Source organism: Pleurodeles waltl, chromosome 8 (assembly GCF_031143425.1).
Source record: "Pleurodeles waltl isolate 20211129_DDA chromosome 8, aPleWal1.hap1.20221129, whole genome shotgun sequence".
Taxonomy (NCBI): Eukaryota; Metazoa; Chordata; class Amphibia; order Caudata; family Salamandridae; genus Pleurodeles; species Pleurodeles waltl.
The window spans coordinates 182917294-182931921 of record NC_090447.1 but is presented as its reverse complement, the minus strand read 5'-3'; the positions used below and the strand labels follow the sequence as shown (position 1 = coordinate 182931921).

Genomic DNA, 14628 nt, shown 5'->3' with positions numbered 1-14628 from the left:
CCTAGGAGAATCCAGGATGGGTTGACCTGTGGGGCTCTCACCAGGTGCTGTTATCCAGAATCCTTTGCAAACCTCAAAATTTGGCCAACAAAACACTTTTTTTTCACCTTTTGGTGACAAAGTTCTGGAATTTGAGAGGAGCCACAAATTTCATCCACCCAGCGTTCCCCCAAGTCTCCTGATAAAAATGGTACCTCACTAGTGTGGGTAGGCCTAGCACCCGGGGCAGAAAATGCCCCAAAACACAATGTGGACACATCACATTTTTCCAAAGAAAACAGAGTTGTTTTTTTGAAAGTGCCTAGCTGTGGATTTTGGCCTCTAGCCCAGCCGGCACCTAAGGAAACCTACCAAACCTGTGCATTTTTGAAAACGAGACACCTAGGGGAATCCAAGATGGGATGACTTGTGGGGCTCTCACCAGGTTCTGTTACCCAGAATCCTTTGCAAACCTCGAAATTTGGCCCAAAAAAACCACTTTTTCCTCACATTTCGGTGACAGAAAGTTCTGGAATCTGAGAGGAGCCACAAATTTCCTTCCACCCAGCGTTCCCCCAAGTCTCCTGATAAAAATGGTACCTCACTTGTGTGGGTAGGCCTAGTGCCCGCAAAAGGAAATGCCCCAAAACACTATGTGGACGCATCAAAATGACCAAATATAAAACTACCTGTTTTTTCAGGGGGGGCACCTGCGTTTTTGTTCCTGGGCTCAGCAGCCATATTGGGAAACCTACCAAATACAAACATTTCTGAAAACTAGACACCCGAGGGAGTCCAGGGAGGTGTGACTTTCGTGGATTCCCTAGTGTTTTCTTACCCGGAATCCTCAAATTTAGCTAATAAATCACATTTTTCCCACCTTTGTGTGTGGGATCACTGCACCGGGACAAATTTCCTACCACCCAACGTTCCCCTCAGTCTCCCGGTGGGCCAAGTGCCTGTGACAGGGAAGAGCATGTCGTAATTGAGGGGGAACCAAAGCGGATCCAAAAGGGCAGTTTGAAGAAAGAAAATCATTTTAGGCTGATAAGTGGAGCAGAATGTTTATCAAAATAGATGCAAGAATGCTGGGTGGTAGGAATTTTGTGGATTCCTGCAGATTCCGGAAGGTTCAAAATTGGAGGTTTGCAGGGCATTGTGGTTAAGAAAATGGTGTGGGGTGCATGTGAAGCACACCACCCTGGACTCACACAGATGTTTAGTTTTCAGATGTTTCTAAGTCTTGTGGATTTTTCTACATGGCAGTGTCCCAAAGTCCAAAAAGTGCAGCCCTCACCATTCCAAGTGGGACGATTTTGAGAGTTAGCCAAGCTCTTATAGCACAAATGTAAAACCAAAACCCAAAATAATCAAATGTCCTCTTGCTTGCCATGGGATAAGATGTTTTAGTGTGCAGGGGAGAGCTGAAAGACTGTTACCCCTTTCAGTTGGGGTGGGGGCATAACCATTCCCATACTGGTTGGTAGCCACCAGCCCCCTCTTTTTTTAATTTTTTTTATGCCCTGTCATCTAGTAGGTCCTTGCCTAAGGGGTTGCTCCCCTTGCGTAAAATTGGTGCAAAAAAAAAACCCTGGTGCCTAGTGGTTTATGCCCCCCCTTTGGGGAAGATCGGCCTAAGAAAAATAGACCGATCTGCCCCCAAAGGGGGCAGAAATGGCCTAAAATAAATCCCCCCCCCCCCCCTTTCAGGGAAAGCGACCCTTGCCTAAGGGGTCGCTCCCCGTGGGTGAAACTGACCTAAAAGAAAATCCCTGGTGCCTAGTGGCTTCAGCCCCCCCCCCCTCGGGGCAGATCGGCCTCATCAATATAGGCTGATCTGCCCCCAACGGGGGCAGAAAAGGCTTAATAAAAAAACTGCCCCCAGGGGAGCGACTCTTACCTAAGGGGTCGCTCCCCTTATGTCAATTTCATTAACAAAAAACAAATCCCTGGTGTCTAGTGGCTTCTGCCCCCCCCCCCCCCCCCCCACAGGGGCAAATAGGCCTAATCAATATAGTCTGGTCTACCCCCTGGGGAGGCAGAAAAGGCCTAAAAATAATTTGCCCTCCTGGGGAGAGGCTCTTGCCCAAGGGGCCGCTCCCCTTATACACAAACAACAACAAAAAACAAAATCCCTGGTGCCTAGTGGGCATTTCTACAGCGATTCCCCTTCCAACCCTGACCTGGGGGGACGGCCCTCGGGAGAGCGCTAGCGCTTCCCCCGAAGTCCGGTCCCAGGACGTAATGGTTACGTCCGTGGCGCCTGAGTGCCGCACCCACAGCCGTAACCTTTACGTCCTTAGCGGGGATCCAGTGGATCCAGATTTAATTTTAAATTCTGGAAAATGGCGGCCATATTTTTAGATCAAAGTGTTCAATCAGTTCTTAATAGATCAGTGTAGGGATTACCTAGTAGGTTAAATAGCATGCATCACTGATTCTGGTAAAGAATTGTTTTCTGAATAGCATATTCACGAAATAGATTTCAAATAAGAGACACCTACAGTGGGATTTTCTGAACTCTTTGATCTTCACTTATCATTACTGTCGGGACATGTAGGTACACACATTTCAACATGAAAAGGTAAGATGTGTTTAATGCTTATCATTAAATTGCAGTTTAAAGTGTATTACTAGTTTTCAGAATTCTTGATTAAGTATGGAAGGCGCTAGTATAAATAATACAGTCTTATCTGCATAGTTTCATACTGTTTTCAATGATTGCATGATTTTAATACATGTTTAACGGACAACATGTGAGCCATTTAAAATGAGGTTATTGTTCTGCAGTGCTCCTTTCTTTGTTCAACTGGAATGTCAGACCTAGGTATATGTGTCTGTAATGTAAGTCACACTGTCGCCACCACTGTTGCTTCCCTGAATATTGGGCTCATTAATCATTTGAAAAGACTTCGTATGAGGATAGCTCTAGGTGCATTTTGATATTCCTCCTAATTCTCTCTTTTGATGTCTGTCTTTCTCACAAGCAGGAACAACCTTCAGGGTAACAGGTACCTGAATATTTAATAGTGTTCTGTTTCATCGCCATTACCTTATTTTGATTGATGAGATGTATGAATCCTTTTGTTTGATACATCTGTCATCTCACTCGTAATTTGAACCACGTCCCCATGTTCCTTTAGAGACCAGCATGCCTAGGGCTGTAATTTTGTCATTCACAAGAGTTCACCCAAGAATGCAAAGGGAGACCAGGTGCTTGCTTATTTGGAATGAGCAAGTTTGCAAATTCTATTTAAATTGACAAATTGTAATACATTGCAAAAAAGAAAAGAAAAATGATTAAAAGCAGATACATTGTGATGTCACAGACAAACGCACAGCCCTAACAATGTCATAGCCTAGTTGTATTTTTTACTTTTTCCGTAGCCTTTTTAACTTTCACAAGACATTTCGTAATTGTATGTGTCATTATTAAAATGTTAAATCATTGCTGTCCTATTTTATGCACATGTATGTTAGGATTCTGCAGAAAATAAATGTTGTGTTAGTCAAATAAAAGGCCTCGTTTCTACAAAGAAGGTAGCCCGAAGCAGAGTGCTGAAGGGTTATAATGAACACAATTTATTGACAGTTTTTTTTAGGACAAATGCAATAGACTAAGGGACTTACTTAGAGTTCGGCAGATGCAGGACATCCCGCAGAAAGTGTTGGAGATCCCACCCACCGTCTAACATATTCATTGATGTAAAAAATGCGACGGCAAGGATATCTGCCACTTTTTGCCGGATATCCAGGTCTGCTAAATTATTAACCACTAAATTGATTTATAGTCTGAGTTGAAATAAGCCCCTAATTCATAAAATTACATTTCTATTTAACAAAAAAGAACTTCAGAGTATTTTGTTGCAACTGGGCTTTTGCATGTATTTTGTTGCAACTGGGCTTTTGCATCAGCTCTTTGTAATGCTCTTCCAATAGTATATGGGATAGTGAATATTTCTTCTCATTCTTGAGAGAGCAAACACTCTCAAATAGACAACTAGAGGATTCCAGTTTAAACTCACACCTTTTAAAACTGTGCATGTATCTGTATTTTGTCAGCCACTGCTTTCCATTTACCTCCTAATGCCATGCTTCTAAACTGCATCGGTTGCATGTAGTGCGCCATATTAAAACAGTCTAATACAAATGAACCGTTGTTTGAACCCTACCTCGTCTTACTCCAGAATATGAAGATTCAGCATCATTCCTAATGGATACTGCTCCCCAAAGATTCCCCGGGTCTGAAATATCTCTAGGTTTCAGTCTGCTCCACATACTTTTATACTATCAGTGGGTGTAGGACATTGGCTCTGTATATTGAAAGGAAATGCCTCCTTGGCATGGTTTCCCCCTGACTTTTTGCCTTTTATTGATGCCAGTTATGACTGAAAGTGTGCTGGGACCCTGCTAACCAGGCCCCAGCACCAGTGTTCTTTCCCTAAACTGTACATTTGTTCCCACACTTGGCACAGCCCTGGCACCCAGATAAGTCACTTGTAAATGGTACCCCTGGTACCAAGGGCCCTGATGTCCGGGAAGGTCTCTAAGGGCTGCAGCATGTCTTATGCCACCCTGGGGACCCCTCACTCAGCACATGCACACTGCCTCACAGCTTGTGTGAGCTGGTGGGGAGAAAATGACTAAGTCGACATGGTACTCCCCTCAGAGTGCCATGCCCACCTCACACTGCCTGTGGCATAGGTAAGTCACCCCTCTAGTAGGCCTTACAGCCCTAAGACAGCCACAGGTGAGGGCATAGTTGCATGAGCACTATGCCCCTACAGTGTCTAAGCCAAACCTTAGACATTGTGGGTGCAGGGTAGCCGTAAAGAGTATATGGTCTGGGAGTCTGTCAATTACAAACTCCACAGTTCCATAATGGCTGCACTGAAATCTGGGAAGTTTGATATCAAACTTCTCATCACAATAAATGATACCAGTGAGGAACGTATTGAAAAATGCACACAGCATGCCCCCTGTATACCTCTAAGGGGACCCCTTGGACTCTGTGCACACTATCTCTCACAATATGAGGTCCCAACTTTTTATCAATGCACTTGTATTTTTTCAGAGACAAAAACTATTTCTCAGTTTAGAAAGAAGCATCAGCATTGATTAGAGATTGTGCTTATGTGCAAAGTGAACACATTGTGCTCATGAGGGAACATTAAATGGTGCTAGTGAAACACGTGAGTGTGAAAGTAAAGAAGCATTCATATTTTGGATACAATAGTTATTATGCATGAATATTTTAGATACAATATTATTTTCACAAAATCATGTCTTAATTTAAGATCCATAAATTCGCTGGCATATGTCAACAGTGTATCGACCTTCACAAATTAAGGTCATCATCAGGACAGTATTAACACAAGCAAATAGGCTGCTGCCTGAGGATAAAAAGGAGAAAACTGTATTGAAAAGCCTAGTCCAGATTGAAACTGGACCATTAATTAAAGAAGACGGTGTGAGTGGTACTCACCTGGAACCAGGGAACCTATGAGGAAAAATATAGAAGAGAGGCTAGTGGTAGCAGCGAATAGCGAAAATTGGACGGTTAAACCCTGGGCAATTAAATGGTATAAAGAAAGCTAATAAACTCATGGAGAGAGGCTATGCCGCTGTGTGTGTATAGGCGTATATCCTGGGGAAGCACAGTGAGTCACCAGAATTAGTGCAAATGATTCCATGATTAAAGGGACAAAAGGGCACCATGAGAGAGCCAAGATGTTCTAACATCAGAGGATGTATGAGTAAGTTAATAACCAGAACAGATGCCAAACTGTTTCTGAAAGGGAAGGGGGGAAACAGCGGTGGCTGTCAGCAAATCGTTCAAGTACACATATGTTAAAGCCCACACAATTAGCAAAAGCACTCACCGCTATCAAGCACATGTCTCCCGATAGTGAGGAATGGACTGAATAAGGTCCAAATTATAATTAGTGCAAGGAAAACAAATTGTCCTTTGTCGCGCTTGCTGTGCAATCTTAGAGTTATTCTGGAGTTAATCATGAGGACCCTCACCCCCTCAATTCGTTCAGGCATGCCCTGAAATTACCAGGCCCGCGTTGACCCTGCTGAAGATAGAAGCCCTTATAGAATCAGTGCAGATTTTGTAAGCACCTTCATTTCTCCAGCCACCACTGTTGTGGCCTGTTACCCCCTGTCTGCGCTGTGGCTGCCCAGATTAAGTCTCACAATAGTCCAAAACAAATTTCCTCCCAAGTTATTTGTTTCACCCCCCTGACAAATCAGTTGAGTTCTGTCATTCCTGGTGGGGGCTCTGCTTGAGCTTATATAATCCAGCAATTTAAATCTCCTCACAGAAAATTGTGTTTTAGTAAGCATCAACCACATTCAACCACATGCCCCATATTTTATTTTGTTTTTGAGAACAACCCCATAACCTGTAAGCATATTCGTCGTCCGTATCTCACCAATCCATACAATTAATCCATTCCTGTATAGGGTGCTCTTCTGGAATGCCTATGCCTTGCTATGTCCTGGTTCACAAACAATAGGCCCATAGCCACCAAACGCCTTGTACCATGTTGGCCCCTCCCCCACTCATACATGAGCCCCAGGAATTCCATCCTTGGTTTGAGAACTATTGTACTGCCCACAACCCTAAGTGAGAGTGGAGTGTATCTCTTCCCAATAGCCCTGTTTCAGGGTGCCTCTTCATATAGTATGATAGAAGGCGGCTAGCTCAGATCCGCATCTGAGGTATAAGGGATCAAGGACCTGCTTCATCTTGCTAAGCCTGGATGGTCTATAACATACCCTATATAGGTACTTCAGTTGAGTGAACCTCAGGCGCATTGAGATAGGCAGAGCCTGAGGTGATTTTCACTTCAACCCAATCCGCTCCTAACAGGGGGGTCCACATCCTGAGCGCATCTGTCTCCCAACTGCAGTAGAAAATCCAGAGTGCTGACTACAAGTGCATGATGGAATTTAGCTATGCTTCTCCTATCTAGTGTAGAGATGGTTATCTGGGCCTCCAAGGGATTGTGGTCTGGATGGGCCTATAACTCTTCATGATGAGTCTGTATGGCAAAGCTGTATGTATCAATGGAGTTGTGAGTGTTGCATATCATATGTTTCTACCAGGTGTAAGAAAGGTCTATTGCGATTCCCTTCACTTATGTCCCCAGTTTGGATATCCATATAAGCTCCCAAGGGCGGAAACACGGCAGCTTCACTGTATGGGAAAAGTGTTCGCCCATAAAGGAGTTTCAGTCATCTGATAGAGATTCCTTACCTTAGAATTACCCCCAGATGTCAGACTGGACCTTGACATTTTTCAGGAGCAATATCGGTGCGCTACTGGTGGGTGCCATAGTTCAAATCAGCATGTCACTGTCTGCGACGAAAGTGACGTGTGCTGTGCACATGTAGGTGCCATCCCAGTGCGCTGACATCAGTTCTTTTCTTTCTGCCCCCGTCAACGCAGATCTGGAGAAGAGCTAACCTTCTTTTTTTACTAACTTTTTTCGATGTTTTGTCGAAATCTTTTTGAGGTTTTCCACCAGGTGTGTATGGGATGTCATCTCAGAAGGCTGACTTCAAGCCCTGCGGTGCCTGTCACCACTGGATTTCGGTGACTGGCCCACATCTTTTTTGCTTTTGGTGCCTCCAGCTTGACCACAAACCTGAGGCCTGCTCTCATTGCCTTGCAATGAACCCGAAGGCCTTGAGGGAGTGCTCCCTCAAGCTCCTGGCGGGTTCACTTGTGATGCCACAACAATCAAGATCTCAGTCGAGAGGAAGGTCCGCGGAGCGATTGTGGAGTCCAGGATCTTCTTTGCACTTGAAGTCGTCAGGCCACTTGGTTAAATCCCACCTCAAGAAGAAGAAAACGTTGAAGAGATCTTTGACTTCACTTTGCCATCGGCCAACGAGATAAGGGAGCATTGGCATTCAAGGCCTGGCTCTGCTTTTGAGCCAGTGCCTGGGCCATCTCCACGTGTCCCAGAGCTTTCGGGACCCGGAGCAAATCGCAAACAATTAAAAGAACTTTATGAGGCCATGCAACTCATATTTGGGTGGTCTCTTCCCTCTGGCACACCTTCGGGCCTGCAGGTTCGGGGGGGGGGCTCCTGCTGGACCTACACCGGTGGCTCCATCCCTACACCATTAGGGCTCCTTTGATCCACAGATAGTGCGTGTCGTACCACCTTGACCATCCCTGGCGCCACCAACATCCACCCGCAGATCCTTCCCCATTCTGATCCATGACTCTGAAAAGGAGCTGGAGGGGGGGTTGGCCTTACAGGTCTGAGCTTGAGCCCTTTTCTTATGATCTAGAACTCAGGGAGGATTGGGAATGATCACTGGATCCTGAAGAATACCAACTTTATGATACCAACATTGACTGGTGTTAGGATTTGGCGAATGTCAGCAGACTGGATACCTCTCCAGATACTGGCATGCTTTCTCCACTATCATGACTACGGAGGATGGAGTGTCATATGCCATGGTGTTGAGGATGGCAGCTGAGGTCCTGGACATTAGCTTGCCCTCAGTGGCAGTCACGACAAATGTCTTGACGGAAGTGCTACAACTGGGAGTACCCCGCTCAGAACCACTTCTCCTGTTTAACACAGGGCTCCTGTGAATAGAACAATTGCTGACCACCACTGCCACACCCCAGAGGACCCCCCAACTTCTTCACACACAGCCTACCCCAGAGTGCTTGGTGGCCCAAGCATCCTCTTCCCATATAAATCCTGGCCCATTCCCATCTGCACCACTAGATAGACTAGACAATTTAGGAAAAAAGAAGTGTTCTTCAACCAGCTCGGCACTGCGGTCCATGAACATACTGCATGCCTTTTGGGCTGCTGTTCCCATACTCTGTGGGATAGGGTTGCGTAGGTGTTGCCAACAGTTCTGGAGGAGGCCTCGGCCATACTCTCCAAAGCTGTTGATGACAGGAGAGATGGAGCTAAGTTCACTGTAAGATGTCGACTGGACACCACCAACTCAATGGGCAGAGTAATTGCATCAGCAGTAGCGTTACGGCGCCACACCGGGTTGAGTACATTTGGCTTTTCTAGGGATGTGCAAGCATTGCTTTTGGGCATGTCCTTTAATGGCACCCATCTCTTCGGAGAAAGGGTGGATTCAGTGCTGGAGCTCTTTAAGGACAGCAAATTCTTTGTGGTGCCTCATCACCACATATCTGCCTTTCACTCTTTCTGTAGACACAGAAAGGGCTTCCATCTGCATCCATACCCTCCCAGCCACTACAGCGGGCAACCTCAGCCTCTGTGGGCCAGGCAGCCAAAGGTCGGGCCAGTCCACCACTCCCCCGCAGCCTCCAAACCCTTATAGTTTGCCATCATAGGCACCCAGTGGGGGGAAAGGATCCGCCGTCATCTGCCCCACTGGTGGTCCATCACATTGTACCAGTGGGTTTTCCAGATCTTTCAAAAATGCAAGTCTCTCCCCTTCATGACTACCCCTCCTAACTTGCCACCTACATACAACAGGATGACCGAGGATCACCTATCTCTTCTTCAACAGGAAGAGATGGCTCTCTTCGACAATTGAGCCTTGGAGAGGATGCCGATGACAGAAGTAGATCTTGGTTGTTATTCCTAATACTTCTTGGTGCCTAAAATGGACAGAGCTTCATCCTGTTCTAGACCGGCACCCTCTCAATTTCTTCCTCAAGACGGAGAAGTTCAAAATGCTCACACTTGCTCAAGTCCTATCTGCCCTGGACCCGGGAGACTGGGTGATAGTGTTGGGCTTGCACGGCACATTCTTTCACATCTACGTCCTGCCTTCCCATAGGCATTACCTGTGGTTCACCGAAGGTCACAAGAACTTTCAATTCACCATGCTACCCTTTGGTCTTACCAACGCCCCTTGGGGTGATCATCGAGGTGATTGCAGTGGTTGCAGCTCATGTGCAGAGATCAGGAATGCCAGTCTTCCCCTATCTCAACGGCTGGCTGTTGAAGGCGGGATCACACCAGGCTGTCATCTCCCACCTCCACACTACAGTAGACCTTCTGCATTTCCTGGGGTTCACTGTCCACATGCCAAAGTCACACTTGACTCTCAGATGTTCCCTTTAATCTGAGCTGCGGGGACTGGCCGAGGGGTGGGGTTTTTCAGGTCTTTGCGGCGAGGTATGAGAAGGAGTGATTTCCGCTGCATCGGATCCTCGGGACATGCGAGAGGGCAAGAGTTGTAGAACAAAGCTCCCTGGTTGGTTGTTGGATGGAGAGTCTGCGGGAGATTAGCTTGGGTCCGATGTTGTAGAGGGCTTTGTATGCGATGGTTAGAACCTTGAATTTCACCTCTTGTGCACCGGCAACCAGTGTAGATATCTGAGGTGGGGGTGATGTGGGTCCTTCTGGGGAGGTCTAAAATGAGTCTCGCTGCTGCATTCTGTATGGTCTGGAGCCAGTGGAGGAACTGGGCGTGGAGTCCAACGTAGAGGGTGTTTCCGTAGTCTAGTCTGCTGGTTAAATGGCTTGGATGACTGTCTTTCTGGTTTCGGTGGAGATCAATTTGAACATTTTCCATACATGTGGAGGTTATGGAAGTTGGAGTAGGCCACTGTGTTTATCTGCTAGTTGAAGGTGAGTTTGCTGTCGATGATGATGCCTAAGTTGCTTGCGTGGTCCATACGGGTTGGGGTTTGTCTGAGCATGGATGGCAACCAGGAAACTTCCCAGGCATAAGGGTTGCTTCTGACAATAATCACCTCCATTTTGTCCCTGTTCAGTTTCAAGAATTTAGATCTCATCCATTCGGCGACGAGTGTCATGGTGTTGCTGAAGTTGTCTCTGGGGGTGATGTGATCTTCGGAGAAGGAGAGTATAAATTGAGTGTCGGCAGCATAGGAGATGATGTTGAGTCCATGGGAATGGACAGTCTGCCAACGGCCACATTTAGTCATTGAAGAGAGTAGGGCTGAGGGGGCATCCCTTTGGGATGCCGCAAATGTTGCGCTTAGGTTCTGAGGTGAAGGGTGGGAGGTGGACCCTCTGGATGCAGCCCGTGATGAAGGCGTGTATCCATTTGAGGGCGTTGCTTCATACCCCGACGTGGTGGAGTCTGGAGGTGAAGTGGGTGTCCAACGCAGCAGACAGGTCTAGTAGGATCAGGGCCTGTTTCTCTCCTTGGTCTAGGAGGGACCCGATGTCGTCCTTTGCGGCAATGAGGTCAGTCTCTGTGCTGTGATTGGAGCGGAAACCACACTGGGAGGAGTCTAGCAAGCTGTGTCCTTTGAGGTGTTTGGAGAGTTACTTGTTGGTGGCTTTTTCCAGGACCTTGGCTAGGAAGCCAAGTGACGGGGCAGTCATTGTTTAGCTCGCTGGGGTCGGCAGAAGGTTTCTTCAAGAATGGTTTGACCTCTGCTTGTTTCCATGCTTCTATGATGGTGGCAGTCTTAATGGAGGTGTTGAGCATGGGAGTTAGGATGCTGCTAATCTCATTCTGGCTCAGGCTGAATATATAATGTGAGCAAGGGTCTTTGGGTGCGCCGTAGTGGGTTGAAGTCATGAGGGTGGCTGTTTTCTGTAGGGATAGTGGCTTCCAGTCTGTGATGAGCTCGCGGGAGGAGTCCTCAGACAGTCAGATGGTGATCTATGTTGGTGGGTTGAGGAGGAAAGTTGCTGTAAATTTGTCATCAAAGTAGTCATCGAAGAGAGTTGCAGAGGGTCAGGCTTTGATATCAATGTTTCCGCCTCTATCCTGGATTTTGGTGAGTCTGACTCTGAGGTTGCTGGGATTCATGGCCTCCTTCATCCTGCTGGTAAAACATGCCCAGTGGTGCATGCGGGCTCTGCAGTGGGACCTTAACATGTAGTGGGCACAGCATCAGGGAACTCTCTCCGACATGATCCAGATCTCTGAGGGAACTGCAAAGGATCTGCAGTGGTGGTTAACAAACCACAACTGGGTTAGTAGCAGACCCTCTTCCTTCCCCAACCATATCTGACAGTGGTAGCAGATGAATCACTCATGGGATGGGGCAGCCATCTGGGAGAGGGGGAGATCAGAAGACTGGCCTCCAGCGGAATCCAGACTCCATGTTAACCTGTTGGTGCTTCGGATGATCTGTCAGCACCAGAAATGACTTTGTGGTCCCTTTATAGGCGCAAACCCAGGCGTGATTACCTCAGTTCTTTTCTATCCGTGCAAGCCAGCACCAATCAAATAGAGAGCTACCCCTTAGTCATTTTTTGACTGGTCTTTTTCAACCTTTTGTCTAATTTTTTTTTTAGGTTTCTTCCTCCTGTTGTGTCAAGCTGTCATGTAGGACAGGTTTTAAGCCCTGCTGATCCTGTCATTGGCTGATGTCAGTGATGGATCCGTACATCGTCTGTTTGTGGTGTCTGGAACGTGACCACAACCTGAAGTTGTGCTCTGAGTGACAGGCCGTGCATTCAAAGGCTTTGAGGGTGCGGTCCCTGAAGCTGATGGCGGCCCGGCATGCGACTCCGTGCAGGTCGAGGTCCTGGTCGAATTTAAGGTCTCGGGACCAGTCACGGACTCCCAAGTCATAGGCGTCCCACTCCAAGTCCTCGGGGTGATCAGGTAAGTCAAGGCACAAAAATACAAGCAAGAAGTTGAAGCAGTGAGGGAACATCATCATTCTAGACCTCATTCTTTGGAACCTGCGCCTCCCAGAGTGTCCGGAATCTGGGCGACCTGTGCCCAATTGAAAGAATTTTATGAGATCATGCTGCTCATTTTTGGGCAGTCTGACCCTCCCGGAGCACCTTCAGTACCCCTAGGGTCGCAGGGGGCCCCCATTGGGTTCCGCGTTGGTGACTTCAGCCTCAATACTAATGCTCTCCCAGGGATCCAGTCCTCGATCCAGACCGCCACCGTCATACCACCTTGACCTTCCCTGGCCCAATGCGCCCGGTGCAGGCAGACTCCGACTCCGGCAGGAGTTTTCACTTCTAGATCATATCCTGAGCCCTATTGTGCTGGACTAGGCCTCGGGGAAGACTGGGAGGGGTTGCTACACCCTTTAGAATACAAATCCTACAAAGAGGAAATGGATTGGCGTGAGGACTTGGGTAAAGTCAGTGGACTGGACACATCTCCAGATACTGGTATGCTTTCTCCCCCCAACTGTGGCTACGGAGGATGGAAGCTTCTTATGCAGTGGTGGTGAGGAGAGTGGCTTAGGTCCTGGACCTTCAGCTACTCTCAGTGGCTGTCAAAACTAATCTCTTGACAGAGCTGCTGCAATCAGGGTGTTCCTGTGAATAGAAAGATTGCCTGCTGCTATTGCCCTGCACCTGAGGACCTAAGTTTCCTGACACAGTCTCCCACCTCTCTGAGCTTGGTGGTCCAAGCCTCTACTTCCCATGGCCATTCCCTACTGCTCCCTCAGATAGAGAATCCAAGAGGCTGGACTAATTTGGGAAGAAGGTGTTTTTTTCTGCCAGCCTTGTATTGTGGTCTGTGAACACTGCGTGCCTTTTGGGCCGTTATTCCTGCACTCTGTGGGACACTGTTGCCCAAGTGCTGCCACATGTCCCAGATGAGGCCCAGGCTGTACTCTTTCAGGCTGTTGCAGATGGGAGAGACAAAGCAAAATTCACAATCCAGTGCGGGTTGGACACGACCGACCCGCTAGGCAGAGTGGTTTTAACAAGTGTGGCCTGAAGCTCCACCCTTCGCTGAGAGTGTCAGGCTTTTCAGGGAAAGTCCAAGCTTCCCTTATGGAAATGCCCTGCAGTGGCACCCATTTCTACGTAGAAAAGGCAAATTTGGCACTCAAGCACTTTAAGGATACTTGGGCTATGGCCAGGTCCTTGGGCAGCCCCTTGTCCTCCCCAGTCTACCTTTCACTCCTTTTGTGGCTACAGAAGGGGCTTCCAACCTCGCCAGTTCCCATCCAGCCACGCATGCTGCCCAGTCTCTGCATGGCCAAGGGCACAGGACCCACCAACATTGTGGGTCAGGTGGCTAGCGGTCTGGTCAGTCTGCCGCCCTCCTGCGCTCCCTCTGCAACAGCTTCTAAATGTTCCTAATCTGTTTCTCTACCACCATGGACATGCAGTTGGCAGCAGGATTTTGCCATCACTTGCCCCACTAGCAATCCATTACTTCGGACAGGTGGGTTTTGCAGATCGTCCCAAGGGCTACTCCCTCCCCTTCTAGGCTACTCCTCCATCCATGCCCCTACCTTATGACAGGATGACGGAGGATCATCTGTCCCTTCTCCATGAGAAAGTTGCAGCTCTCTTGGCCAAGAGAGCCATAGAGAGGATTCCTGTGCTAGAAGTGGTTGCTACTCCCCAAAAAGGACAAGGGTCTTCAACCCACTCTAGACCTACGAGCCCTCAATCTCTCCCTCGAAAAGGAGAACGTCAGAATGGTCAGGTTGGCTCATGTCTTGTCAGCCCTAGACCCAGGAGACTGGATGGTAGCGTTAGACTAGCAGAACACTTATTTTCACATCCTCATTCTGCCTACCATAGACGTTTCTTGTGATTCACAGTAGGCCATGAGTACTTTCAGTTTTCCATGCTCCCCTCCAGTCTTAACCTGCGCCCCTTGGGTGGTTGCAGCTCATATGCATAAATCAAGGATGTCAGTCTTCCCTTATCTCGAAGACTGGCTTTTGAAGGTGGGCCTGCCCCAGGCTGTCATTTCCCA

The 14628-nt window shown here is 47.7% G+C and overlaps 1 protein-coding gene across 8 annotated transcripts in view; it reads left to right on the top strand.

Moving 5' to 3' along the window:
• The window catches only part of SYNJ1 (synaptojanin 1), a 767318-nt gene that overhangs the window by 736022 nt on the left and 16668 nt on the right, over positions 1 to 14628 (top strand). For 2 of the 8 annotated variants that reach the window (XM_069204040.1, XM_069204038.1), the window contains exon 31: positions 2967 to 2990. The exons of 5 other annotated variants lie outside the window; for them this stretch is intronic. In XM_069204040.1, coding sequence (XP_069060141.1) covers positions 2967 to 2987 — 21 coding nt within the window. In that variant the 3' untranslated portion in view covers positions 2988 to 2990. The remainder of the gene's footprint in view (positions 1 to 2966; positions 2991 to 14628) is intronic. One more of the 8 variants, XM_069204039.1, reaches the window with a different exon arrangement.